The sequence below is a fragment of the Daphnia carinata genome, chromosome 7 (assembly GCF_022539665.2).
Source record: "Daphnia carinata strain CSIRO-1 chromosome 7, CSIRO_AGI_Dcar_HiC_V3, whole genome shotgun sequence".
NCBI classification, from domain to species: domain Eukaryota; kingdom Metazoa; phylum Arthropoda; class Branchiopoda; order Diplostraca; family Daphniidae; genus Daphnia; species Daphnia carinata.
This window is the reverse complement of record NC_081337.1, coordinates 2,361,522-2,389,173: the sequence shown is the minus strand read 5'-3', so window position 1 is coordinate 2,389,173 and position 27,652 is coordinate 2,361,522. Positions and strand designations below refer to the sequence as shown.

General features: G+C 37.3%; 5 protein-coding genes and 1 long non-coding RNA gene across 7 annotated transcripts in view; 2 read left to right on the top strand and 4 right to left on the bottom strand.

Annotated features, from left to right (window-relative positions):
- The window catches only part of LOC130703524 (calmodulin), a 37,175-nt gene extending 23,290 nt beyond the window's left edge, over nt 1-13,885 (bottom strand). Inside the window, exon 1 of the mRNA XM_057524984.2 lies at nt 13,881-13,885. The gene's annotated coding sequence lies outside the window, so the exon portion shown is untranslated. The remainder of the gene's footprint in view (nt 1-13,880) is intronic.
- On the top strand, nt 2,048-3,951 carry LOC130703521 (uncharacterized). 2 transcript variants are annotated; one of them, XM_057524979.1, is made up of 6 exons: nt 2,048-2,160; nt 2,225-2,458; nt 2,514-2,648; nt 2,705-2,888; nt 2,955-3,049; nt 3,097-3,133. In XM_057524979.1, exons 1-6 carry the CDS (start codon nt 2,048-2,050, stop codon nt 3,131-3,133), a joined length of 798 nt encoding a protein of 265 aa, XP_057380962.1. The 2 variants fall into 2 exon arrangements, 1 of the variants encoding a protein (XP_057380962.1); XR_009004687.1 differs by lacking the exons at nt 2,048-2,160; nt 2,225-2,458; nt 2,514-2,648 and adding exons at nt 3,228-3,356; nt 3,418-3,646; nt 3,865-3,951 and having other exon boundaries at nt 2,762-2,896; nt 2,955-3,171.
- Nucleotides 6,010-9,607, top strand: LOC130703510 (nuclear exosome regulator NRDE2-like). Its single transcript, XM_057524963.2, has 7 exons — nt 6,010-6,134; nt 6,198-6,958; nt 7,025-7,249; nt 7,316-8,459; nt 8,518-8,686; nt 8,780-9,148; nt 9,217-9,607. The coding sequence occupies exons 1-7, from the start codon at nt 6,049-6,051 to the stop codon at nt 9,496-9,498; spliced, it is 3,036 nt and encodes a 1,011-aa protein (XP_057380946.1). The 5' UTR covers nt 6,010-6,048; the 3' UTR covers nt 9,499-9,607.
- LOC130703519 (putative lipoyltransferase 2, mitochondrial) lies at nt 10,353-11,399 on the bottom strand. The gene is made up of 3 exons (XM_057524977.2): nt 11,161-11,399; nt 10,810-11,103; nt 10,353-10,751 (listed from the first exon to the last, which is right to left on the bottom strand). The coding sequence occupies exons 1-3, from the start codon at nt 11,336-11,338 to the stop codon at nt 10,423-10,425; spliced, it is 801 nt and encodes a 266-aa protein (XP_057380960.1). The 5' UTR covers nt 11,339-11,399; the 3' UTR covers nt 10,353-10,422.
- On the bottom strand, nt 12,032-12,412 carry LOC132088189 (uncharacterized). The gene is made up of 3 exons (XR_009421496.1): nt 12,312-12,412; nt 12,189-12,244; nt 12,032-12,123 (listed from the first exon to the last, which is right to left on the bottom strand). It is a non-coding gene; the product is annotated as an uncharacterized LOC132088189 (long non-coding RNA).
- A 1,562-nt stretch (nt 13,886-15,447) lies between the features above and the next one.
- On the bottom strand, nt 15,448-18,743 carry LOC130703513 (D-glucuronyl C5-epimerase B-like). Its single transcript, XM_057524966.2, has 11 exons — nt 18,481-18,743; nt 17,945-18,413; nt 17,835-17,881; nt 17,730-17,777; nt 17,466-17,648; nt 17,206-17,382; nt 17,019-17,124; nt 16,774-16,939; nt 16,600-16,711; nt 16,403-16,522; nt 15,448-16,321 (listed from the first exon to the last, which is right to left on the bottom strand). The coding sequence occupies exons 2-11, from the start codon at nt 18,334-18,336 to the stop codon at nt 15,972-15,974; spliced, it is 1,701 nt and encodes a 566-aa protein (XP_057380949.1). The 5' UTR covers nt 18,337-18,413; nt 18,481-18,743; the 3' UTR covers nt 15,448-15,971.
- Between the last annotated feature and the right edge of the window lie 8,909 nt (nt 18,744-27,652).

Below are 27,652 nucleotides of genomic sequence, written 5' to 3'. Positions count from 1 at the left end.
TGACGGATCCTAACCACAAGCGCTTATACTAACTTTATATCTGCTACAAGTACTTTTGTAAGATTAGCAAACACAACATAAGTTTAATTGACAGAACCAATATATTTATACGCTCTAACACACGCAATCGTGACATCAGTCCTTACCTTGGGCTATTTTTATAAGAACAACTTTCACCGATATTGGCCACCAAAAAGGCACTGGTTACAACGTTTCTGCGACTCATACAAATAATGATGGAGAGGTGATGTGGGTAACGTTAAAAACATTAAGGAAATTTTGTTAACAACAATAAATTTAAAAAAAGGTAATTTTTTTACTAATTAGTATAGTACTATTTTTGTAGCTCCGCCCTCAACCCCACCCACTACTGTCCCATTTCAAGCACATCTGCTGTCCCAACCAGCCCCCAAAAAAGTCTTTTGGTAAAAATACAATTTCGCCCCAAAATAATGGTCCTAAAATAAATTTTTTTGCAAACGATAGACAAATGAATAAACAACATGCTTGTATGTATAAAATATTAACTACTTGTAGTATTGCAACGAAAAACGCTAAATGGCGGCGAAAAATTTAAGGAAAAAATACTGTTTTTTCTATTTTCTAAGTTACTTTGGTATTTTTTCACTTATTTATTTAAAACTTTTTCCCTAAATAGGAAACATATATACCAATAATATATAATTTTTAAAAATTTTAAATCAATGTTTACTATTTTTCCTCCAGCTGTCTCACTTCAACCACTGTCCCGGCTGTCCCCAGTCTCCCCTATTTCTGTTCTCTTAAACATAAATGAATCATATTCATCTAGTAGGGTTGCATTCCATTAATGAACATTAATTGACCTTCAGCATTACTCGTTGGTTGTATAATCTCATTTGATCACGATTGACTATACCGATTCCCATTCGAGTTTTGTTTAACGCATCGTTATGCGATATAAAGGAGAACGTAATTGTTCAAAGTTGTCTTTAGATACCCTTGATGTAACAAATGGAAATTTGGACCAACTTTTTCTTTTGGAATTGGCAAATATTCCGGAATGGGCGAAGGAACGGCTTATGACGCAATATATTGCCTACCGTAAAAAAGTAATAAAATTTGCTGAGCAGTGTGGGGTATTTTTTGCGAAATATGTGAAACGATGCAAAATAGTTTTTGAACACCTTGATTGAACTTGTTCCAATTGATATGATTTCTCCTTAACAATGTTGAAACAAATCGGATTTTTCGATGAACCTAAACAACATATGAAATGCGACTCGTTAAGATGTCGCTTTTTCTCAATAATTATTAAAACGTCGTCGTGAGCCTGTTTAAGCATAACGAAGGAAGTTATGAAGCAAAATAATTTTATTTGTATACCTTGATGAAATAAATGTAACGAAGCTAAATATACAACTTCTATATATATCCCTTCTTCGGCGTGTGGACGATTGCCCCCTTTAACAAATGCCCCCCCCCCCCCGGCTCCGGAACAGTTGTCCCCCCTGTCTTGTACAAAAAGTGAACGCTACAATAAAATATTATTGGCAACTACCTTGCGCTTGTTTTCATTGTTATTGTTAATTGCGCCTGTTACTGGCCTGTTCGATACTGTCATCAAATAAAATATTGCTGTCTGCTATTGATAAAGTGTAGCGGTGAATGTCGTGTGTGTGTGTGTGTGTGTGTGTGTGTTTGCTACGTTTTGATCTATCGGACTTTGGAGGTGGGTACCAATCATAGGAAAGTAAAAGGTAAGTAAAATAAAGAATCCGCGCGTCGGGCATGCGTTTGATCGCGCATCGGATATCGCACAGCTCCCTTAGGGATGTCACAGCAAACAGGCTTGTTTGTAGTTACCTACCTTGTGTGTTCCAGCCGATTTTTTGCTTTTGCATCCTTACTCGTTCTTTGACTCTTATTGGTTTCCGACTTATATAATTTTGTAACCTTTTCGAATAAACCTATATATAGGAAGTACGAAGTCACAAAGGTCAATTCATTCTTCTCTAGCACATCTTGCGCATCTCTGATTAACATCTCTACTCTTTTAACTTGTAAAATGTTTTACGAAGAAGACGAGTTCCCTATGGTTGAACCCATTAAAGGAGTTAAATACAGTGGTACCCACTACAACTCCGAGAAAGGATTTATTTACCATCTACAGAAGAAAACGTAAGAATTTGATTTTGTATTCAAGCATGGTTGAGCAGTAATTCTTAATATATTATTTTTACAGATTCACGCACAACATATATCACTGCAAGTACCATAAGAAACTTCAGGGGGGCTGCAAGGCGAGAGTTAAATCGGGACTTGAAGATGCTATTTTTAGCAAACACGATGATGCTAAGCATAGTAATACACCCGAGCTGGAAGAACAGCAGTTGCTTCGTATAGTCAACGCGTATGCTGATGCTGATGCTGTGGATCGCCGTAAACCTCGGATTGTGTTTGACGCCGTTCGGAGAGAGTAAGTCCATCTTCATTGAGGAAATCATTAAATATTCTTAAATTTTTTATTAAAGAAATGCTGGGGTTAACATTGGCTATGGTGATGCAATGCAGCGTCGGATGCAGGGATCAAAAAGGAGAAGGCAACCACAAATACCCAAGACCGTAGAAGAAATAGCTGGATTGATTGAAGAGTATCAGGAGTATAGGTAATGCCAAAAATTAATACTATTAAGAAAATTTCAATATCTCTTTTCTTTTAAAGGGATGCCTTTGGTGGTGGAAAATTTTTTAGAGGCCTGGTTAAGACGGTTGAGGGAGAAGCATTGGTCTTTTTATCCCCGACACTACTGCCGGAACTTAGTGAAGCGACCAAACTTCAAGCTGACGCAACTTTTCGAACAGTCCCCGGATTGTTTAAACAGCTCTTCACTATCCACATCACAGGGGTCATTTGGTAAATAAATATTAAAAAAGAAGCTGTAAACTGATATTTTACCATAGTTTTCCATTAGGCATTCCCATTTGCGTACATTCTAATGACTAGAAAATCACGCATCCTTTATGATGCTGTGCTAGAGAAAGTCATCGATATTTTTGATGAACTTCATCCTGACCGTTTCATTTCGGTTGATCTCATCATGTCTGATTATGAAGCAGCAATTCAAGGTTCGATGGCGGCCGCATTTCATAGAAGTCAACATATTGGTTGCTTTTTTTCACTACTCTCAGGTATATTTATCTTTTGAATATGTTGCAGGCAATTAAATTAATCTAATTTTATTCAGGCTATCTGGAGAAGGATACAAAAGTATGGCCTTCAGTTTGCGTATAAGAACCGCGCTGTCATAGGAAAATACGTAAAGGAGCTTATGGCGATTTTGAAGCTTATGGATGAAATTTTGGCCGGTTATCAAGTAAGTGCCTGACATTTTAAATTGAAATTTCGAAATTCTTACACAGTTTTTTTTACAACAGAATATAAAAGCCTACTATCATGATGTTTTCCGCCGTGAAAGTGTAGCAATTCAGGCAGGAATAAAGCAACTGAACAACCATTTCCTTAGTTACTGGATTGGTGAAATTACTCCGCAAGTCTTCAGTGTTTTTGGCCTGGTGAACCGGACAAATAATTAGGTGGAATCGTGGCACAGGTGGCTGAATGACCGCATGGGAAAATCCCATCTTAATGTTTGGGATTTCACCTGTAAGTGGGGCGTTAGAATATTTTTAAATGCATTTAATATGTACAATTAAGAAAGATAATTTAAACAATTCATATTTTTTATGCTAAATAAAATTTATTTTTCTAACTCCCTCATTTCATGAAATTTACATATCAATTTACTAACTATTTTAGTTGCAAAGAATAAAATTTGAACATTCTACGTTTGAATTTCATGTATGTCAAAACTGGCAACACAGGATTTGGCCAAATGTGGGACTAAAGAAGTCAGGAACGGAACGGACACCTCTCCCACTTTGGACGGGAACAAAAGAGGTAGAATGAGTTGTATTAAAATTAAATTTTAATTTCTATTTTTGCTGTTAACTTAGGCACAATTATAATGCAGTCTTTAAAAGTTATTACCTGAATCAAATGGCTTTTATTATCCGTGAAATATTTTCATTTTACTTATAGAGAAGACATAGGAGAAGTGGAGCCAACACAGTATCGAGAATTTGGTTATTCGATTTTTTCAATTGATTTTCCCTGAAACACTTGTAATTCTCAGTTAAATAATACAGAAAGGTATTACATTCTTTTTCCGAAAAAAATGCTTTTTTATTTACGATAAAAAGTATAAATAAGCATTAGCATTCCACTAGTTTATTTGTTTCACGCTTTCGAAATAAAAATGAATAAATAAAACACGCCATTTTTTACATTTACAACCCATATACATCCCGTAACGTGAAAACATTATTATATTTGCATAAAATGTGTGTAGAAAAATTTCTGGGTTTATTTCATTTATGTGTCCCACTGTTTTTTTTTTCCTTTGTGAGTGGGTTGTGTAATTGAGAAAATACCACTGTTGCATTTAAATTACGAATTGTACATTTTATATTACGTTGGCCTACTAAAAGTCAAAATTGTCAATAACTTAGGCTTGTTCGGTCTCAATCTTTCAAGGCATTTGTCTTTAAACATTAATAAACATCGTCATTTGCTTTATTAGAGACTGAACATACAATTTTTTAATTATTAACATCATCGATGGCACCAAATTTACTAAAGCTTTTTAGATGCATACACAACTATAGCGCTAAATTTGCAAACGCGTAGGGATTTTCCGCGCATTTAGCATGGTGCTTCCTGATTAACGCAAAACTATTTTTTGCGATAATTAAAAGTCTTAGTTATCCCATCTTATATTGTAAAATAAATTTTTTACGGCAAAACCATTATCTCTTACCATGATTTGTTTAAAGTCTGGCATTTATGGTTTTTTTTTTTCTAAACACTAGTATTTAAGTTTGGAAAACGACGCGGTTTGCCCCAGTTGGTTTTGGTAAAAATGGGAACGACTGTAAAAAAAATCTCTGAAATTCAGGAAAAATTATTTTTTCTTAAATTAAGCAATTTGATATTAATAATTCACAGAACGAACCTTCCACCTTGCATTTAGATTTTATAATTTCCATGACGCTATTGACATTAAAAGTAAAAACCGCCAGCTACAACGTTTTCCATGCGCGTTTTTGCCTTGCAATCACGCAACTACGTGTGTTAGCCTTGTAAAGCGAATAGTAAGTGGGAGCCATGTAGTGTGTAGGAGAAAGAAAACGGAAGAGAAATGCGATGATGATATAATTTTCTCATAGCGGCGAGAACCTGAAACTTGGATTTCCGTAAAGTCTACAAGCCAATCTCATTTAAAAGCGAAAACTCCCTCTGAAAGCGAAGTACACAGAGGAAAAGAGAAAAGACAGGTTAGTCATTAATATACATTTTCATATCTTAAGCGCTTTGGCTTGACTTATTGCACAAACGGGCTGCATCGCGTTTTCCTTCTTGAAATTTAATCTCTTTGCATGAAATAACTTTAAATAAATTCTCGCAAAAAGTTCAGTGGGGTTTCTCAGAATCAAGTGTCAATTTAAATGTTTCTAAGTCGACACCTCATAGACACAATTTGAGTAAGCGCTCGTTTTCTTTTTTCGGTGGGCCACTAACAAGATGACTCCACTAGCGTGCACTACTACTACTACTACTACAGTTCCTAATTTTGGGCGCAATTTTGCTTTAATTAAGTTCTGCAGGAATTGAAAATGGAGCATCACATACACCGCAAAATTTCCAAACGGATTGCGTGATATGTTTTTCAATGTGTAACACGACTGGCTGAACAAAGAGTAAATCGCTGTATAGTCGAGTGATGCCTTAATATTAGAGTTCTAATAATGTAATATAACAGAACCTAAGGTTGAATTGAAACGAAAAATTTTGGGCGAATGATTTTAATTTCCGCGGGCTGAACAGTGGAAAATAACGACTGATCCGGGTGGTCAATGACCTCTATCGGGTGCTAGAATTGTTGTTTAAAAAACTAGCAGACGAAACTGCTAGCAGACGACATTTCTGAGACTTTCAGTTTATAGACAATGGCTGATCAATCCTTCTATAAAGACTTGAAGGGCGATAAAAATAATTTGGCCTTTCCGTATATGTATTTCAAAAATGTTGCTAGGTAGACAAGTTTTCAAAATGTAATGAGATACTCAAATAACTGGTTCTTATAAATACTTCACAGGCATCAGCGAATGAAAGGTGTGCTAGGAGTTCAAAATTTTTCCAAGGGATCTAGTTTGAAAAAATCTAAAAAGCACAGATATTTTGGAAAAAATGCATTAAAAAGATTAACAAAAATTGCCATTACCGAACCTCCCCAGCCACTGCTTACTGAAACAAATCCTTTGGGTATTTATGATTCAAGCACTGCCTCGTACATAGAAGGCAAAAAAGCTGGAAAAACCAATGACGAACAAACTCTAGGCGGAAAAGAATTTGAGATTCCACGTCAAACTGCACTGTTTAATGAGAAGCTTCGAGAAAATCCTCATGATGTGAATCTATGGCTTTCTTTTATTGAACATCAAAATGCTGCCTCCTTATTGATGGAAAACGATTCTGATAGCAGCCAAAGCCAGCATAAAAAATCGGGAAGAAACCTACACCGAAGAGCTCTGTTGGAACGTAAAATTGCAATTCTTGACAAAGCGATTAAGCACAACCCAAAGAGTGTGAAATTATTAACGGCTCGTTTAAATGTTGCCGCCGAATACTGGGACGTTCCCACCTTGCACCAGGAATGGCGAAACGTACTCTTTCTGAATCCTGTATCAATTGAACTATGGAATGAGTACCAGAATTTTATAGAAAATAATTTTGAAGGATTTAGTGTTGCGTTGGCTTTGAAGACGTACGCTTCATGCTTTCAGAAACTTCTGCAAATGCAGCACCCATCGTTTGCTTCTCATCAACGACCTGCTCATTTAGAAGAGTTTATCATTGGTCAGTTTACTAACATCAACATTTCATTTCGTTACTTTCGATATTATTGTTTTCGATATAATTCAGATATTGCGACACGGTTGTGCTCATTTCTTCGGCAGTGTGGCTGGACTGAAAAATCAGTTTCATTGAATCAAGCACTTCTTGAGTTATGCTTTAAGCGGCCAAATGATGTTTCTTCACCACTAACTTGGTTGGAAGCCTTGTGGGAAGCTCGTGTTCCAAGAATGGGTGAAGTAGACTTCACTGAGAGTGGGGCACCTAGAGAACGTGCTGTTCATGGGATAGATGGTAAATTTTTTTTTGCCATTTTTCTTTTGATTTTTCAATTACTAAAGATTTGCATATTTTATACAGCGCTAGAAGCTGAAGACGAGATTATAACCTCCAATCAATCTTTTCCTATAATTTGGCATCGAATCGAGTGCTTGCGATCTCGTGAACATTTTCAAGCTTGCTCAAGTAGCACTGACTGTGATGACGAAGACCGATTTGTTTCTTTCACCGATCTATCTCCATACCTTTTCATCTGCGAGAAAAAGTATCATTTACAATTTCGTCTGTTGTTTGGATGCCTCGTATCCCTTGGTATTCCTCTTCTACCTGCAAGCCAGGCTCAATTGTTCTGGGCCCCTCATTTTCTCGAAGATAACCTCCTTCGCTGTCTTGTGAATGTTCCAAAAATTGCCTCGTTATCGAGTTCTCAACCAGACATAGTGAACAATATGTCCTATTTGACATTCCTGCGACGTATCGTTCTTCAGACTTACAGACTGATAAAGCAACCGTATCAACTGGAACTAGCTCTATGGTGGTTAGATGTCGAAAGAGTACGAATAGGTGCCATCGCTCGATCGTCGACCCAAGCCGAATGCAAAAATCGATGGAAAGAGGCTAAAACTTGGATAAAGGCCTTCTTAAAAGACGTTTCGAGCAGTGATTCTGTCACCACTGTGTTGCTTTATAATGGATACGCGGCACTGGAGCTTGAAATGGGAAACGAAGAAGAATACCGAAAGATCTTAACTCAACTGATGAAAATATACAGTGATAATCCTTTGCTCGTGGAACAAGAAAAAAATCCAGGACTAAGAGCTGCTTTGATCCGAATATGGTTCTCGTACGCCCGGTCGTTGCTTCGATGTAAGAACCGGGAGAAATCAGACCAACCAACAGCTTTGGCACACCTGGTTGCTCTAGGGGCCGGATCGACATTCTCTGACCGTTGCACTTATACCCCTGCAATGTTATTGAAAGCCAAAAGAAAATACCAGACTGTGCTTCAACAGATGAATGAGAGCATCGTGGATAAAGTGTCAGGAAATCTAACTTTCTTGCATCCAGACGAGCTGGTTGAGCTTCTTGGCTGTTATTCATATTTCTTATCTTTAACGGACGGTTGTCGATCTGCCTTTCACATGGTTGAACAATGGCTAGTTTCATCACAGAAAAAAGATCTTCATTTTACCGCTGAAATGCGATACAATATTGAATTCCTAAGGTAATTTCTAATGGCATTTCAGTGAACAAACTGTGGAGTAAAATGTTTTATTTTTTAGATACCATACCCGGCGAGAATGCGTTTACGTTAATCTACTTGAATTGTCGTCGGCGGCCCGAGAATGGGCAAAAGATATTCAACCTCGTTTATTCCACGACACGTTATGTACTGCACTGGCTGAATACCCAGACAGTATGCAGCTATTAACTGTTTTGATTAATTCGGAAGTATAATTGTTTTTTGTATTCTTTAAAATTTAAACTAAAAAACTTCGGTTATGAATGCTATTGATATATCTTTGCTCTCCGTCTTTTTAATAGGAACGGTGCAGCATGTTTAGTGGCTTATGGAATAGTTTGACAATGCGTGCGAAAGCTACGAAGAGTAAATCTGGAAGTTTAGCAGCTTTAGCCGCTTGCTTAGCCCTTGCAAACCGAGAAGAAACCGTCAAAAAAGGAGAGGAAACAACATTCAAAGAATTGCCTGGTTGCTCAGGGGGAACAGCGACACTTTATATCAGTTATCGGCGAAAAATGGAGCATCTGGCAGAATACTGTGTTTCGCAATATCCAGGACGTCATGTTGCTCTTCTTTGGAGAATTTTGATGCATAGTGCGCACGTGGCTGGCAATCCGCAGAGATGCAAAGAATTATTTTACCGTGCCATACGAGATTGTCCTACTTCCAAGGTATGTATGCTGAACGAGCAATGCCTGAAATGCCTTTAGCGAAAAGTAATTTGTACTCATTATTTTAGGATATTTGCATGGATATAATGGAGTATGCGCCATCTTCTTTAAAGGAAGTGACAAAGTTAATGACCGAAAAAGATTTACGCCTCCGATTTCCTCTTGAAGAGCTTGAGCTTCTGCTCGAAACGGAAAGAGAAGAAAACGCTGATGGATTATGTCAAGTCCAAATTGGTAATAAGGATGATTCGCGTGTTGACGCAATAGCTGCCGAAGCACTTACATCGTTATCGTCGGAAAGTGAAGATAATTTCAGCGAAGATTTTCAGCACGATAGTGAGGAAGACTGATCTAACGTGTATTTAGTATTACGCTATTGTGGAAATGTTTTGATACTGTTCGTTGTAATAAAAAAAATTTCTGTCGAACTTCTGGATTGCTAGTTTGGCTGATCTAAAATCACCCTTCACCGTTAATACAATCGTTAATTTTTAACATAACTTCCTTAAGGGTCTCACGAGAATTTTGGAAAAAGTATACGAACCTTTTGGCCTACGTGGTTAGTAAACCAAACTGTGATGGATACGGACTAAACGAATGTAAGCTGCCGAAATCAAGAGAATGGATTTTCAGTGATGCCCAAATGCTCTTCCATATTTCCCTGAAGTCTACGGTCCACATCGTCTGGCCTCTTCTGAAATTAATCAAATTCTTGTTCCTAAAAACGTGTCACTAATAAAGCCCACGTAATAGGAAATCATAACAATCCCACAATAGCAATACAAAAATAACAAAATAATGAGAATAATAATTGGGAAAAAGCAACAGCTTGCAGAAACCTGTGGCCCCATGGGCCGGTGTGAGTGAAACTGTTTTTAAAAAACGGAAAGCATTATAAGTTCGTAAGCGTAATAGAAAAAATTATGCTGGGCGTTAAGAAACGATGCTGTTGAGAGGTTGGTACCTAAAGCATAGAAACAAAAACTTCCCGGAAAGCGATGGCTCCCTTTAAGGCCACAGTTCTTCCTCAAATAAACGTTTCTTCGCTTGTACTCCATGAGACCACTTTTTTAATTGTTTTGTTACCTCTTCAGCTGCCTCCGACTTCTTAAAAAAAAAAAAAAGAAATAAAAGAAATAAATAATAGTTAAATAAAAACAATTAAATAAAAGAATTTGAAAATTAAATAATAAAATATGTAAAGTCAAAGCTCATAATTTTTGTATTCAGTGAATTTTCTAGTTTCTTAGTTCCCCTTATGTTTTTTTCTCGTTCTACAACTGGTTTGCAATAAAAGATTTATTTTCCAACAACTGGTCTTCTGTTGCACCGTTGATTAACCTTTCGTTTTTAAGATGATTAACTATGTTTTCACGAACTTCAAAAGGTAGCATTTTAATTTGACAATCAAATTCATGTGAAAATGATTCCAGGAAAGGATTAATCACATTGGCAATTGTTAATTGCTTTCCAGATACTTGGGAGAGTGATGTGACTCCTTTGTCAGGTATCCCACAAGGCACTATATGCGAAAACCATGAAAGGTCAGTATTGACATTCAATGCAAGGCCATGTGTGGTGATATACCGGCTGCCATGTACTCCTGTAAAGATTCCAACAGTTTCACATTGTTTGGAAACTTCATGCACAAATTTATATACCAATGGCACACAATTTTTCATTTTTGACCCATACCCCAGTGTTTGAAGATCGACCAGCTTCTACACCAAATGACTTACACAGTTGTATAATGGTTTCTTCCAACTTGCAAACATACCACTTCATGCTCTTATTGAAATGTTTTAGGTTCAGTACAGGGTAAACAACAAGTTGACCAGGTCCATGGAATGTTGTTAGCCCTCCCCGATTGGTTTTATAAAATTCAGCACCTAGAGCCTTCAACCTTTTTTCTTCTGATTCAACATCATTTGATGTTCTTATACCGGTTGTATAAACTGTACACAAAACGCTAGAATATAAACGTCCATGAATCACGATTTTCCAAGTTTTACCTGGTGCATGTTCCACCATAAGTATTGTTCCATCGTTCAACTGCTCTTCCTTTAAGCTATTAGAGATACTATGGAGGTTAGCCAAGTATTTCTGGATATGGTATGCTGTTTGATACTGAAGAAACCCAACAAACCATACACCAACAGATCTGTGAAAATTTTGGCTAGGAGGTATCATCACGGCTATATAGCTGTCAGACAACTAGATTACGTGAACCCGTATTACAAACCGGTTTCGAAGAATTTCAATTAAATTGTGTAGAGCAACTCCCGCCATCTGTTAAAAAAAAGGATCACGTCGACAAGAACACTGAGTAAAAACCTGCTGATTTCTTTCTACCTTTCTATTACACAAAATTTCCAGAGAATTCCTGAAATGAATATGTTATTGTATATATATTGACGGGATGTGAACCCACATTTCAATGTAGTTGTATCGCTATTGGGGTATGTGACGTCGACCTACCTAGGAAATGTAACACCATAGTTTGTAGCATCGCTCATCTTAGATATTTTTTCAAAAACTTTACGGATACGTGCAGCAAATCATAGCACAGATCTTGACTAGAAATAAAGCTACCCATTGAAATTTTCTACCACACTTTAATTCAAGTCAACACATATAGAAGGTTAGCTTTTGTCTATAAAATGACCCATTCCCGTTATATGGGGATCTTTTAGCATTTCTAATTTTTTATACCCTTTTCTAAGCATATACTCAATCCGTAAGGTATCATTTCTTGGAATTGATGAATGTTGACGGAATTCTTGCTTGATAGTTTGTTCAAATCCAGGCTTTCCTTTTGCTGCCAACAAAAACTTTCGATACAGTTTCAGAACTTCGATTTGTAAACGACTCCTTCCAACCATTTTGATTGTTATAATCCAATGAACTGCCAGTATTCAGAGCCAGGGAATTGCAAAAATTGGAAATCCAAATAACTGCCTAATAAATATCCAGAGCTTGGGGGATGGCAGAGGTGATAATCAAACAATAACCGCAAAGCTCAAAGAAAAATTTAACGAACCTGTCACACTACCAACGTCTCCCTATTTGCAGCTCTGTCATAGTCCAGACCAAACTCTGAACAGAAATAATGAACCTCCATTTTTACTCATGGCTAAATAAAATAATAATCAAGAAATTATACCGCTAATGAATGACTGAAGAAGATCAACCACAAAGTACGATCAGCTGCTTGCCGCTACTGTATGAGAGGATCGCCGTCGTCCGATACTGCGCCACAGTACTGCTGAAACGTATGTTCGGCGTAACTCGTAGCCCCACCCCATGGGGAGGGACTTAAAACGAAGTGATGAATTTAACATGGACTCTTACGGAAGAACCGTAGTTTCCAAATGTTTCTTAAATATTTGGTTCAACGCCTTTTTAGTAAATAAAGATTATGTTAAGCTATAGGAAGTGACGCATTTTTGGGTACCGTTTTTGTTTTTGTTCTACACTTAAAAGTATTTAAAAATATTATATGGAAATTTAACCACAGAGCGCATTATATATTTTTGCAAAGCGCAGTCACTACAACCCTCATTTTCGAGGTGTTTGTTACTCATCCTATTTTGCTGATATGGGAAAGCTTATTGTTTTGTTGACGTGTGTATTCAGTCTAACTAGGAATAAATTAAAGACAAGTTTATGTGCTAGTACATCCTATCAATAAAACCAACTACGCGAACTTGTCTTTAACTGTATCGCTAGTTGGGACTTAGGACTGAATACGCTGTCAATAATGTCGTTGCGGATTCGAGAATGGCAGTTCCGTTTCGTCTTTTTTTTTTCCTGGTGAAGACTTCTTCGAAAAACCTGTGATAACGTAAAAAGTCGATTGAATTAAATGCAGTTAATTATCCGAATTCGTTATAGGATACATATTAACGTCCACTTCTGGTAGTGGTAGATGAACCTACGGCTGAAGCTATAGCGGAGGAATTCACTGTGAATCGTGGTCTCCTTTCCAACCTAAGGAACACCATCTTCATCAAACATCTATACATTCAACATAGTTCTATGCTTAAGTATTGGACGAAGGAAACAGTAGACAATGGGTAAGGGTGGTTTTAGGAGACACTAAATGGAAAATTGTTTCTTGGATGCTGCTTATATGTTTTAGATAGCTTCCAGCCTGTTCTAATTATTCACTAAACAAATAAGGAACCTTCGAGGGGTATGGTTTGGTTTTCAGAGCTTCTAATGTCATCATCGGGATTAAAATTGAAGGAAAGAGAGAGCCTAGAAAAATCTTCTTATCCGCTTACAGAATATCTTACGCATTTGTCACTGAGCCAAAAATCTTCACGTATTCCTTGTTGTAATTACATTCCGGTAATAAACTTCCTTAAAACATCTAAATACTTTTTTAACTTTATCGTACCTTTTTACGGGAAAATAGTTAATCCTTTTCAGGGCATCGTAATATTGCCGGAGGAGGGGGGTAGACAAGTAAACATTTTTAACTTTACATAAAAAGTTTATACGTCACTTTTTGGAATAATCTTAAGACACAGCGAATTCATGCAGGCCTAGGGAAGTGGCGAGGGGGGGGGGGGCGGCGTAAATTCAATACAGTAGTATAAAAATCTCCGCAATCCTTAGTTCAGTTCCACTAGCCGCCTAGGAAAATTGATACCGGCGAAATTGGTTCCTGTGCATAAAACTTTCGAACGATGGCAGACATTAAATATTACAAACCTATTATCCAAACAATAGTGGATTCCGTTAACTACAGATTTGAATTTTGTTCCATCGACGAAACATTACAAGTGATCGCAGTGGTCCAACCAAAGTTCAAAACTTATTGGTTAACGGAGTGTTAAAAATTTGTATGATTGAGTTATTTACTGCAGCGTGTACAATGATTTCAAGGAGAAATCTGCTGGGAAGTTGACACGTAAATAACAAGAGTATTGGTACACTGAAATTTTTCCTAAAAAGAGTTTTCCACTCTATCCTTTAGTGCTTCTTTAAATTACGTAACGTGTTCGTTGCAGTAGCTGTTGGTAACAGTACCGACAGCAACTTCATTGCTCGACGTAAATCGAAAACCAACTTCTCCCGATCTAGTATAAAAATGACACTAATGAATTTGATATTTCTATGGCAAACGGCACCACTAATGTAATGTTTAAAAAAAATATCAACAATTAAAAAAATATACCAAAAGTTTAACACAACCTTCCCCTCATCCGCATCAGCTGAACGGCTATCTCGCGTCGCAGGCGAAATTTTCCTATTCTGCGTTAGATGGCAGGTACCACTATCGCGGTAAACGGTACTTTTTAAAGTACGGGACCCAACCCTAATACGGAAGCCAAAGTTTCGTACTGCCGTTTTTTACAAATAATATTGAAGGTGTTGCTTATTTGTACGTGATGAAGATTTTATTGTTGTACAACTGTTAAGTGTTAACATCCTTCATTCATCGTTCCTCCTTCATCTCCTTAAACGTATTAGGGCCGCACTTATGAAAATCCTAGAAATAAGACAAACCCATAGAGCGGAAATATCGCCCTTGCAGTGCTTGTCCAATTTCGTGGACCGCTATCATATTGCAAAAGTTATAATGGTAACAAAGTATGGGAGTTACAGAGGGAGTCCTACTGCAGCTTTTTTTCGAAAATCTAGAACAGCCTATCTAGTAAACCAGCTCTAGTATTACCTTATAACTGATGGATTAGCATGCTGTCCTCTCTTCCTAGTTGCTAGGACGGCCTTGTCAATGATGGTGCAAGCGGACGATGAGGGCTGATTTCAGTACTTCTATTTACGCAGGACACTGCGGGCAGATTCGGTGTTAAAACCGGCGAAGGCGTTCTGTCAAACCTAGGAAGCATTTGGTTTTAGCTCGGTCGCATCAGAGCACACTGCATAACTAATTTTAAGATTATTTTAAGATAATTTTATTATTATGTGCACGATCTCGGTTTATACCCTGGACTACCGTGGATTGCTGAGCTTTGTATGCCTATTTTTCGAGTAGAATGAAGGTAGTTCTTCGCTTTTGATATGATACACTGAATTTTTTAAAGTGCAAATTTCGAAAAATAAATCAGAATTATAAGGTAATAACAGTATAAAATCATTCCTTCAAAGTTCCCTTGCTCGGATGGGAGTTGCACTTTTTTAGGAATATTTCTTCGAGGAAAAAAGTTTTACATTTTTATATCATAGCAACCAATCGGAAATTGATAAATGCTACAATAGAATCAGCCACAATCGAAGTATTCGTACTATTCGTGCTCTGTGTCTTTCGGTGGTAATCCGTTGCAATCTGATATTTCCAATTTTTTTTATTGATTCCGTATACGGTTTCAGTCACTCATTTCATGGCTGTAATATATTCAGCGCAACATGCTACTCTATTCTTGGCAATAAAAAGGATTTTGGAATGAATGAAATGTTGTCAAATAAAAACACAGTACATAAAAATTTAAAACCAAAGAGCGTGATGCTGGATTACAGTTAAAGACAAAATCCATGGAAATTAAAAGTTGTTAGCTGAGATTACATAAATTTTGTTATTATACCTGCCATGGCAACCACTGTACAAGATGGAGGTCGACCATTCGAAATTTTTCAAAATTAATTCATCTTTAAATTAAAATATTACGTGACGAAACAAGATGCGTACTGCAGAAAATGTACACGACGAAATCTAGGATTTTGCTAGATTGCGGAAATGACATTTCAGGGAAATATACGAAGTAATTTGTAACCAAGTAGCTTGTGTGGCGTGACTCAAAGTACCATGCAAATTTTACTGCACTCTTAATTAAAATTAAACGCGATATCACCATCAATTATGTGCGGCACGTTTTCCAGACATATAGCTTATCCATCTACCAGCGACATTTGTAAGAATTGGATCCGAGTCAATGGTACTAAGAAGAAGCAACTGGTTGATGTGTGTTGAATGGTAGTCCCATCGCGCTATATTAGGTGCAAGACCAAGACTAAAGTGTCTAAGGTCGTAAACTGTTCCAGATCCAGTGTCAAACAGAGGTAGAAGCTTCTTGAGTGAATGCATTCCTTGATCAAACAAAAGCTGAGCATCGCCCACTTGATTTTGCGGTGCAAGGGACACCACATCGTAGAGGCCAATCAAAGAGTAGATAAATCCGTTAAGGACGAAAGAAGGAGGCACAGCTGAATAACGAAAATGAATAATTAAAAACAATTATAACCGAACATTGCATTCCAATATAAGTTCAGATTGAGTCAACTCACTCGGATATTCTTCGTACCAGGGATACTGATTCATGAAGTAAGCACGTACTCCTCCTTCAGTACTTGATATACTGAACGGTTTCATGCCTTTCAGTGCAGCTTCCAAATAATGTGGTTTACCTGATTTACGTTTGCGTAAAAAAATAACAAAGATGCTGAAGGTAAATGGATTTGTTAAGGGGAAAAAAGGGTAATACCTGACCGATAATAAGCTCGTATTAAAAGGGACATCGCTTGGCCTTGTCCCATAGCAGAATACCAACCAGGATCCAGATCTGCTTTTCCTGATGCTATCTTCCTTTTGACTCCCTGTTTGACAACAATAAAATCAATATTAGTGAATAGTCATTAGAGGATTTCTGAACTAATACAATAGGCCATCCGCCACTGGTGTCTTGGTGTCGAACTAACCAATCGGCCGATGAATAAAACATGCCCATGTGGTTGCTTGAAGCCAGGGTTAAATTATCTAGTTGTCCATAACCTTTAACTATCAAGTGATGGATACGTAATTTAGTTTTTGATAATTTCTTGCCTCTAAAATAGAAAGGTTACAATTGATTATTTACTTCTTGTCATAAACCATACATGCTTTATAACTTTGTTTTGGATTTACCTTCCTGAAAGCACATGACCCTTCACCAAATCAACATGCAGATCGCGGGTCAATTGGTTCCAGTTTTGGCAACTACCCAGTCCATAGTTAGTGGAATAACTTCCACCTATGGCATTTTAAAAAAAATTTTCACAGACATTATTTAAAGCAACATTTAAATCTTTATTCAGAGGAAAAGTTGACCTACTTGAGTTAAGAACGTGAATAAGCACAGGCGAGCATACAAAAGAAACTGGAAAGATAGTTGATCGATCCCGATCTTCCAAGAAAATAGTAAGCGAGCCATTCATACTTAATAAGCGCAGATCAAAGCTTAAAACCAAGTCAGTTCCTTGTCTCAGCTTTAATGAAATGCCTGGACTGTCTATTTTGAAAAAAAGAAAAGCAAATGGTATCAAACTAATTAGACTGTAAAATATATGACTTTATCATGTTGACAAAACTCACCATAGCTATTGAATTCCAGTACATGAGTAAATTTTTCATTATCATAATTTCTTTTGACAGACGCTCCTTTAGGAACTTGCCATTTGGCAGTTACCAAGTTTCCATCTTCTAGAATTTTTCTTTTGGGAGGGCGGTCACTGAGGTTTTTGCTGTAGTGGGAGAGACCATACTGAGCTACTTGAACTGTGTCTCCCAAATACCAGAAAAATAAGTATTATGGTTAATTGAATATGTAATTTAAGTCACAGGTGTTCGTAAGGGTACCAGGATAATAGTATCCACTTGCTTCCCATTGTGTTGAAACAGGAACTCCTGTAAGAAATGTGTTCATAATTTTTGAAAAAATTTAAAAACTATCAACAAGCAAACCTTCTGTAGCTGAAATACATTTAACTCGGTCTCGCACTTCTACATTACTGGAATTAAATTCAAACATAATAGTTATGGAAGTCCCATGCAGAAAGTGTTAATGAACTTACTAGTTGCTAAAATACATAAACATCCCTGATGAGTTGTAGCGTGTTGTTGGTTTAAATACTTTGGAGTATGAGTGTGACCATTCAAACTGTTCATGACCCTTACTTTTAGCCAACTTTCCATAGACTTCATAATACTTTTCCAGAAAAGAAAAAGGGACAAAGACTTCTTTTCCTTCTTTTCGACAAGAAATATGATACATGCCATTTATAGAGCAATCAAGTTCTTCATATAGCTTTCCTCTGGATTCTGGTGAAGAGGATTCTTTTAACCTATGAATGAAGCTTGTGTGGCTGGATGTTGGATGACCACAAGTAAAAATATATGTAACCAATGTGCATGATACTACAGCTATCAGAAGAAACAGAAGTAGTTTCAAATTCAGTCGAGCCATTCTGTTTGACAACAAAATGTCCCCGCTTCTTTGCACACTTTAGTAAATCATCTTGGCATAAAAGCAAAGAAACTCTACTGTAAATTTTAAAAAATTATCACAAAGAGGTCATTGAAATTTTCTTATAGTTGATTTGATCTTTACCTTTACAAATGTAGCTGTTTCAGAAGAAAAACAAAACAATAAAAACGGAGATCGGGCCTCGGGATCGTAAATTTTTAACATGGTAAGTATTGTTTAGCATTCATCCCCAACTGTGCTTCTGTTAATTTCTGGAATTTTCCCATCTCACACTCTGTGAATTTCTAATTCTGACAACTCAAGGTATATCTCGTATACAATTCCATGAGTTCTCAGCAGACCTACAGTTTACATTTACATCACTTTTCTGTTGTTGATAAGGACAACAAAACATACTAACATTGACTCTTGATCAAAGGAAAATGCAACGGTTAAGGCCAGGTAGCTAAAATATCTTCAATGAGGATAGAGGGTTTCTACCTAGTATGAGCATGTCAGAAGAAAAAGGGAGGGTACGACTCACCATCTGGCGCCCGCTCCTCCTACCGAATGGGCATACCCCTATAGGGCTCGATTCCGGTCTACCCATGCGTTGCTCAACCTATTCTCAGCTAGCGACCCTAGCCGCTATTGGCGCAGCACCACGTACAGTACTTACTAGGCAGTATGTGTATTAAGGTATTTCAACAGTTTTTCCTTATACGGCTACAAGTAGTAATGTCGATTTGCGATATTTTATTTAAATATCACGATACCGATATATCGCACAATTTTATCGATATTTTTTTTGTAAACCGATACGATTTTTTTTGAAAAAAAAATTAAAAATCCTGCTTGCGGAATCGAACATCAACACTTCATGTTACTAGGCTACCGCGCTACCTAACAGACTGTCCTACATATAATTTGTGTGAGTCGCCTGAATAAGATTAATATTTTAAAACTATAAGCAAAATATTATTTAGTAAAATGCGTTCAATTGGATAGATGTGCCAATATGATATTTTTGGCTTTTGAGTGTGCAAGTGATTTTTGAAGCTATGTGAAGACAAAATTGTTATTGTTTAATGTATAATACTGGATTTGAACCTTCAACCTCTACCTCGTCAGCTTTGCTTGCTGACTGGTAGACCACCACACACGTATAATATGCAAGAAAAAAATTGAAAAGCTTTGTTGAGCTTCCTAGAAAATGTTCCAATGTAATGTAACCGATGATATATCATTGATATGTAACCAATAAGAAAATTTTTTTAGAAAAATATTTTTGGGTTGTGTCCTGTATAACAGATTTGAACCCCAAAATGTCTGCTCGTCAGGTATTATTCTAAGGTACATATTATAGTTATAAAATACAACGATATAGATATGTCGAGTGGTGTATCCCAAATATCAATCCGATATGTCGGATTTGTAAACAACGTCGATTATATTACAATGTAATGCACAGCTAATGGAAGAACCTATGGGTCGGTGGTTAGCGCGATTGAAACATGCTTAGAAGGTCAGAGGTTCGAGCCCAGCAAATGATTATATTTAGCTAATTTTCATTCCTCAAAAAAATGGTAATAAATACGAATTTTCAGAAGATAGCAAAGGAAGACACCGAGGAAGAAGGTAATGTAAACGGGTTAAGAAGTTGGAGTACAAGAAGACGTAGGAGGCGAATTAGAGTTGAAATGATTTTTGTGCTTTTAACATATTCCTCAACTTCTTTTCCAAGAAGAGAAATATACTCCTCGTCAGTTAAAAAAAAAACCTTCTGTTAAATTGTGTAGGAAATCCGTGTGTGTTTGTTATTTTTACTGGCAGATGGCGTGGCGAAATATCGGTATCATATTCACGTATCGGATTTTCCGATGTGATATATCATATCGGTTTCAGCTGTGTTTTCCGATATGATATATCGATAATCGACATCCCTAGCTACAAGTAACTTTGTGCCCATCCAGGCCAGGATGTAGGTGGCGCTAGGGTTCAATTTTTTTGCTGCTTCCCGTTAAATACACTCAAATACAGGAAAATACTGGCACGAACACGTAAAATGTGTTTTTTTGTTCAGCTTTGCACCAGTATTTTCCGGTAATAGGCTGGGTCTACTTGGCTAATCGGGCTCGAGTGCTAATGCTATGAACGATAATGTTATATTTCCCACCGTTTTAGGTAATAGTAAAAAAGAATTTTGCGGTGGAGCGCCGCCGGAAACTACCCCCTAGGTTATGCCCGTAGACCGTGGTGAAAGTCAGTTAGACTACTATAGACGTACTTGGAACGACGGGATGGAATCGTTTAAAGCACTTTCATTTTAGTATTGAACAGCTGCTCTATCGGGATACATCTGTCTGTGATTTGAAAAAAAACAAACAATAGCAGCCTCGTTTTAGTGGATTGCCGGTTTGCGCTCCTATTTATGCAATGTTATAGCATTCTTGCAATTTTTTATCATTTTCTTTAAATTTTGTGATTTTGGATGACTGTTAGTAAAGACATTGAACAAAAAATGCTTCGATATATCCCAGTTGATGTTGGGACTCTTTCTGTTTCTACTGAAAAATTTGTGTGTGGTTTTGAGAATAATTTACATGCCTTAAATTCTGCATTTTGTCTTGAACTTTTTAAAAAGGAATCTGAGCCAACCGCACTCTATTTTTTCTTGATGTTTTTCCATTTCTTTATCATATTTAATTCATCTAGAATCAGTCATTTGTTGTTTCTTTGCTACACGCCTTTGTTCCGCTGCACTCATTGTTTCACTATCGCGATCATTCTGATTCTGCAATATATCTTACACACGCGTGACGATGGCCTGTTCTTGGGTTTGGATTTTGGGGTGATTTTTTTGTTGGGCAAGTAGTACTTGTTGAAATTCTAGACTTTCTGCAGGACCAATTTTTAGATTTTTAGCTTACTTCCGCGCGTTCTTGATTTTTCTGTAATTTGTTTTCCCTAACCTCTCAGATTTTTCTGCAAATCTTTTTCACGCGGCTTAAGATTTTTTGCTGCCTTTTTGTTCATCTGTAAGGAGCCGTTTGAATGGAATTTTTTTAAAACGCAAGAATACCCCAAAACAGTATTAATACATCTTAGCCAACTATTTATAATGACAACCATTCAACCTTACCGAACTTGACGTCAGTTATACTTGGTTTTCGATGATAAGCTTAAAAAAAAATTAACACGCATGACACCGGACCAACACTGTTCCTATTCTATGTTAACTATCTTTACTTTAAAACTGACTCACAGCCTTGGCGTACCGTATTGAAATGTGGCAGACTATTTATATCCTGTCAGAAAAGTTAAAACGCGTTTCTTAATAGACTGTTTCATGAAATTTTAAATATTAACCACAGATTTAAATATATACATATATATTGCGTTTGACTCTGTAAAACATGCAGGGCTTTGTTAATACGAAACAGTCGAAGTAACATTCTTCGATGTCTGTCCCTTAACTGGCAGAATATGGAACCTTGGGCCGAATGTTGGTCATGGATAAGCCATTCGTAGTGGAAGTGGGATATTTGGGTATATCTTCCCTTCTTCTACCACGGGTGTTTGCTGCTTTTGGAGACGTGGTTTCATCGATTCCAAACATCTGGCATAGTCTGTGTTGGACTGTATATTAGTTACAGCAATAGCTTCGATTCTTCCAAGTAGCGGATAGCTGCCCATAGTAGCCTCTCTGGTAGAAGGCAAGCTTCTCGTCTATAGCGTCTCCAGGGAGGAGAGGTTGGTAGGCTCTGCCTGGTCATGGCTGCAGAGGTGGCCGCTTCTCCCCATATCTTACTTGTGCTGGAGGTAGGGCAAGCCTCATAATCTTCAACAGGTACTGTAACAAGGGTTAGTGGAGGGTTTGTAAATGTAAATTCGAACTTAATTTACGTTCATGGTCTGAGTTTCTTCAAAAGTATGTGGTCCCTGCTGTCTATCTATGATTAACTGTGGGGTTTGATGAAAATCGCTATGGGGAATTAAAGTAATTGTTAGTTTAAGAAACAGAATAGCTTTAGCCCTAGCTATTCTTAGCTTAGCTATTCTTAGGTTTAGGCGCATAGTTTTACATACAGTAAAACAGATTAATTCAGAAAATTTTAAATAAATAAATTAAGGGCCACCCAAATTATACAAGGATAAATAGCTAGGTAGCCTAGTTTATCGCCCAGTCCGCGTCGTTTGCTTTTGTGGACATGAATGTTGTTGTGTTGGACATGACAACACACATCATCAAAGCCTACCCCTCCACCGATGGCGCCCCTACTAACCCATCGTCTAACATTACATCTGCCTGCATTTACCCGAATAGGCTGTTACGTGTGCATGCTACACCTGACGGAAAGAAGAAAATGGAAGGAAAGTCGACCGAACGTTACTATGGAGAATGAATTCTTGTGGTTGAACCAAATACGTTACGTGGACATTGGCCAAAGGCAAACTGCTTGAACGGTCCCTCAGATAATGTCGTTCGTGCAGTCACTCACGACCATGCATTCATACGGTGACAAACCTCTGTGTTTTCGTTACGTCCAAAGAACAAAAGGTTTTCATAAAAAGGAGCCAAATGTGTCTTCACTAGCGTAAATCTCCAGTGTTAGTATGTCACAACTTGTAAATATTGCACTAATGTTTGAACTTCAAATGTCAAAATGTTAAATGTTAAACTCAACGAAAAAATCTAAATGTAAAGTGTGCAGAACATGTAAAGTTAAAACGCCAGTGTGAATTTACTAGAGTTCACCTTAAAACCTCGTGGGGTGTTCACGAACATCAGCGCCACCTAATTTCGAGTTCAATCATAGGGCATAGGCCAAAGTTATTACCTGAAAGGTCGTTTGCTGTTTAGTACCACGAATATTGCAAAAAGAGGGAAACTGTTTAGCCTCCAAGGTTAGCATACGACACTCATTTTGACGTCGTGAATTGTTAAAACGTTTTAAGTAACCTTGACGATGTGAACGTTTTCCAAATGGCAGAAATTCCGTCCCCCATCCGCTGCATTAGTGAAAAAGAAATTGAGAAGAAATTGTGTATGGGAGGAGTGTTCAGTATGTTCCAAAAAAATCCAACTACCCCCTTCAAAGAAAATACCGCTATCAACGCACAGCTAAGTTACTTAGTAGTTTAAATGTGTTATTTTGGGATATGTAAAATGCGGAAAAACTGTAAACGCCGGTTATAACATGGCGCTTATGGGAGGAAAGGGGATGTACCTAATCTAGTGACCGATACTTTATTGCCGTAAATGTAACTCCTACAATTTTTTCGTGTTTACAAAACTTGTAGAGCGTCATTTCTCCTGATAGAGGAAAAAGAAAAAAAAATTGGCTCTATCTGTTAAAAAGATATTTAAGTTTTACCGAGACACGTAGCGCCATTAGAATGCATTGAAAACAGAAGGGTGTACTGTACCTAATCGTTTGGTGGGTACTGTACGTTGCAGTAAAAAGTAGCATAGCTGTGTGATGCAGTTCTTTTATAACACAGTACGTGATTGCTGTGATATAGACAACAGCAATTGTATAATTCGAATAGAGTGTTTAGAATGACGTGGTTCATACGTGACGATTCCACAGGAAAGGGTAGTGAGAGTGAGAGAACAGAAAGTAGACACATTAATGTAGACTCCATAAAAGAGAAATTCGATTTCAGAGCACAGTGGTTTCTAATATTTAAACTTAACAAATTCTTCCTCGAATTCACATTCCCCACATTATTCACAGATTCCTCATTCTCACATTCCTCAAATGCCTTTGCTATTCTTCGTATTCATTCACCAAAATTATGCTCGTTGGATGGCGCAATACTCCAACAACCTACCTGTTAACACATCCTGTTTTCGTTTCTGAGCTGGAAAATTAATCCTTCTTTGTTCGACGTCTAAAGCTTTTTCCCGTGACCCTATAATTTTTAAGTCCAAGCAAACAGTAAATGGAAGGCAATGCGTAAGGCAGCTATAGAACATAACCCAATCTATACGCACGTCAATCCTATATCATCTATGTGATAAAATCGGAATTACGAAGAAAGATGAATTCTATTCCGTAAAAGGATTGCAAATAGCCGTACCCAACTCATTATCAAACAATGAAAAACATGTAAACATCAGTGTATCCATTTCATTCAGAAGTACCCAATCTTCGCAAACATTGCTTCCGCAAATTTTTTTGTGGTAGGCAAAATTTTCTATTGAATGTGATTTCAATTTTATGTTTAGATAAGTCCACCTTAAACCACTAAATCAGCCATTTAAGATTCAAATGTAATTACAAAAAAGCAATTACACTTTTTTAGTTAGACACTATCTATTTATTAAATGTTATTTACAAATAATAAGATATCCTATTGCTATAAAACTGTTTGGAATAAAACACATTCCCAACAGGAGACGACACGGTGTAGGCATCAGCCAAGGCTGCCCAGCCGTCTTTCTATGTTTGACCTTCGTGGTCCTTTATAGCAGGCTACCACTATAAATTATCCTATGTCAATTAAGCTCCGCTTTAACCCTATTGGCCATCTCTTTGCAGAGGCAATGAGCAATCAGTTGGAAAACCCACTCCGCACAGCCAACGTCAAACACTCAGTATTTCCTGTGGATCCTTCAAACGTATTCTTTAAGTAGACCAAATGTTCGAAATCATTCAAAACGAAGGAGCTATCCAAAGTCCGTCAGGGAAAATGGCGGATGGAAATGGAATAAGGAATATTCTTCTCCCCATCCGATGTCTATGGAAAAAAATTTAATAAGAGACAATAACCAGAACTCCAAGCAAAAAAGGAAAAAAGGAAAACTGTAAAAGATGAATTCAAACGGCAAACGGACAAAAACGATTTATCCCCGTTTGGGAAGCTGGAACACTACTCCATAATTAAACAATTGCGATACAATGGAGCCACACGATTCTCTTGGCTCCTTTGGAGACAAAATTAGCCGTCAAGAAGACGGGATACTGCACCCTACGAATATCAGAAAAGTGGGGGGTTTTAAAAATTCTGATGGCAAAAGGGAAACTAGAGAGTATTTTAAATAGACCCAAAAGAACGGCAGCGCTTCTGTCAGCAATACCACCATGAAATTGAACAAGTGCAAGCTCAAAACTTAGCGTCGAAAAAATAGACTTTTTTGAAAGAAATAGAGATTTTGAAAGAACTCATATTTACTGCCACACCATGCTATGCTCCGACAGTTAAAACAGAAGAAAACCCGTGTTCAATGGAGCGGCACAATCCAAATATAAACCAAGCATTAAGAACGTTTTAGAAACCATCAACACGGAAAGTTGGGTAACAACGACCAAACAGTTCGCAAATTTCTTTGTAAAGTTGAAATTCATCGTGAAAATATTCATTCAGAAACTGAAAGAAGGTCAGCCAGAAATCCTAGATTTTGGATGGGATGACGAATCAAACACCTTCCAACCCGCGACAGCTGAGCTGGAGGCGCAACAAAATTGGGGGACCTGAATGAATATTATTAAGAATATAAGCAAGAGTGTTTGATTTCATTGAGTTCTTAGCACCCACTATAGTCCTGTTATCAAGCTATCAAACATTTTGGTAATCGGAAATCGACGGGGATGTCGAAGAGCCACAAGAATTGCAAAATACGTGGACCCAGCTACCCAATGAATTGGCTACTGGGTCGAATTCCGCCGCTTAATTGTTGATCCCGAAGAACCGCCTGAATATTAAGATTTATCTCCAAAGACAATCTCACAAGCAGAATACAAGTGAAAACTCCAATCAAGATAGGAAACTTGAAGAAATTTTTATATACAGTATATAAAATATATAAGAAATATATGATAGACCATTTGACCGTAGAGGAGCAATTGACAAAGGCGGAGTTATGTATTGATATGCAACTCCAAAAAGAAAAGTAACCAAAAACGTTTCAAGATCTGCAAGAAGGGTGGCAAAAATACCACAAGGAAAAAACTGTCACACTTCGATCTCTGTGGGATAAAAGAACCCAATTGATCAGAGTTACAGAATGGGTCCAACTAGCGCTGAAATACAGGGACACTGAACCTGCATCATCGACCAGTAATTAAGTTACTCATACAAGACATTGTTTCACCAGACGGAAACTTCGCAATATGAAAAGCAACCACAACATAACTATAGCCCAATGGAACTGCAAATAACAACTCTGCTGCATCTGAAATGTTTCTTGAGTCATTTGAATAGCAACTTTGCGTGTGATCAAGCAGATTCTAATGTTTGCTTCAGCCGACACTATCCATGACCTCCAAGTTTCTATAACAAGCCTTATAGAAATTTATGATTTGTCGTTTCACAAAAATTATTTATACTCATATTTGTTGACCGGCAAATTCAACTAAAACCGAATCGACGTACCCTAAATAACCTGATTAGGATTTTAATTAGGTTAGAAAAACTTATTTTCTGAATATTTTTGGTATGACGGGGTCAACTGGAGAGGTTGTGAAAAACCGATAACGCCTTCATTTGTACCATTGTTCTGGTGCAACTGTGTGACCAGTAATTTCCTTCGGGCAAAAATAAGCTGAAAGAAAACATAAAACTCGTGCCTAGCTTCAAATATGAATAGAAAGGAAAAAAATCGTGAAAGGTATATGTGAATTAGCTTTTGTTATATGGAATTTAAGTTGAAATTGACAAAGCTGAATGTGATAAAGTGGTACCACAAAAATTACCAAATAAATTTTTTCTTTCTAAACATGCCTCAAACAAATATTGATAAGATGTTTAAAAAACTAGGATTCTTTCCTACGAGCCCGTGTTAAATTCATCATTTTGTTTTAAACCTATATGAAAAATGAATCTGTTGCTACGGTTCCCTTGAATTTTCACGATTTAAAAGTTATTTTGTTAAACCGTTACCTTAATCACTAAAATTTCCAAAATGGAAATGTAAGGTCAAATCATTTCCCACTAAAATTCAAAATTCAAAATCATTTCCGTTATCAAGCTTTTTTGGAGGAGATGGTGGTTAGAACGCAAACTGATTTTTTGTTTCCCCCAAGCAAGAAAATCACCAAACTGAGCTAAAAAATACATAATTTTGTAGCAGGTTATGCAAGCTGCAAAAAAATAATTGGGGGGGGGGTTACGGGTGAACAGCTGTTATTGGTTAAAACTGGAGGTACCTCAAATGTTTCAACTGCCAATCCTTCTGGGCAATAGAAAGAGGGCCTCTGGGCAGTTGAAACTATTGAAAAACAGGCAAGCAGAGGCTTCCTTTAAGAGACGCCCTTACGCTTCTTTGGACTGCCGTTTGCATGGTAGTCGGGTATATAATGGGTCTTTC

Excerpts from the sequence above, each read along its gene's own strand:
- LOC130703519 (XM_057524977.2), bottom strand. The coding sequence starts at position 11,338 with ATGATACCTCCTAGCCAAAATTTTCACAGATCTGTTGGTGTATGGTTT. Across the intron at positions 11,104-11,160 it reads TATGGTGGAACATGCACCAG|TTTATACAACCGGTATAAGA; the intron begins GTAAAACTTGGA and ends TTTTGTGTACAG. Across the intron at positions 10,752-10,809 it reads TGAAAAATTGTGTGCCATTG|GAGTACATGGCAGCCGGTAT; the intron begins GTATATAAATTT and ends GAATCTTTACAG.
- LOC130703521 (XM_057524979.1), top strand. The coding sequence starts at position 2,048 with ATGTTTTACGAAGAAGACGAGTTCCCTATGGTTGAACCCATTAAAGGA. Across the intron at positions 2,459-2,513 it reads TTTGACGCCGTTCGGAGAGA|AAATGCTGGGGTTAACATTG; the intron begins GTAAGTCCATCT and ends TTTTTATTAAAG. Across the intron at positions 2,889-2,954 it reads TCACTATCCACATCACAGGG|GCATTCCCATTTGCGTACAT; the intron begins GTCATTTGGTAA and ends GTTTTCCATTAG.
- LOC130703510 (XM_057524963.2), top strand. The coding sequence starts at position 6,049 with ATGGCTGATCAATCCTTCTATAAAGACTTGAAGGGCGATAAAAATAAT. Across the intron at positions 8,687-8,779 it reads CTGTTTTGATTAATTCGGAA|GAACGGTGCAGCATGTTTAG; the intron begins GTATAATTGTTT and ends TCTTTTTAATAG. Across the intron at positions 9,149-9,216 it reads GAGATTGTCCTACTTCCAAG|GATATTTGCATGGATATAAT; the intron begins GTATGTATGCTG and ends TCATTATTTTAG.
- LOC130703513 (XM_057524966.2), bottom strand. The coding sequence starts at position 18,336 with ATGGCTCGACTGAATTTGAAACTACTTCTGTTTCTTCTGATAGCTGTA. Across the intron at positions 17,882-17,944 it reads TTTATGTATTTTAGCAACTA|TAATGTAGAAGTGCGAGACC; the intron begins GTAAGTTCATTA and ends ATTTAATTCCAG. Across the intron at positions 16,712-16,773 it reads CCAGTGGCGGATGGCCTATT|GGAGTCAAAAGGAAGATAGC; the intron begins GTATTAGTTCAG and ends GTTGTCAAACAG.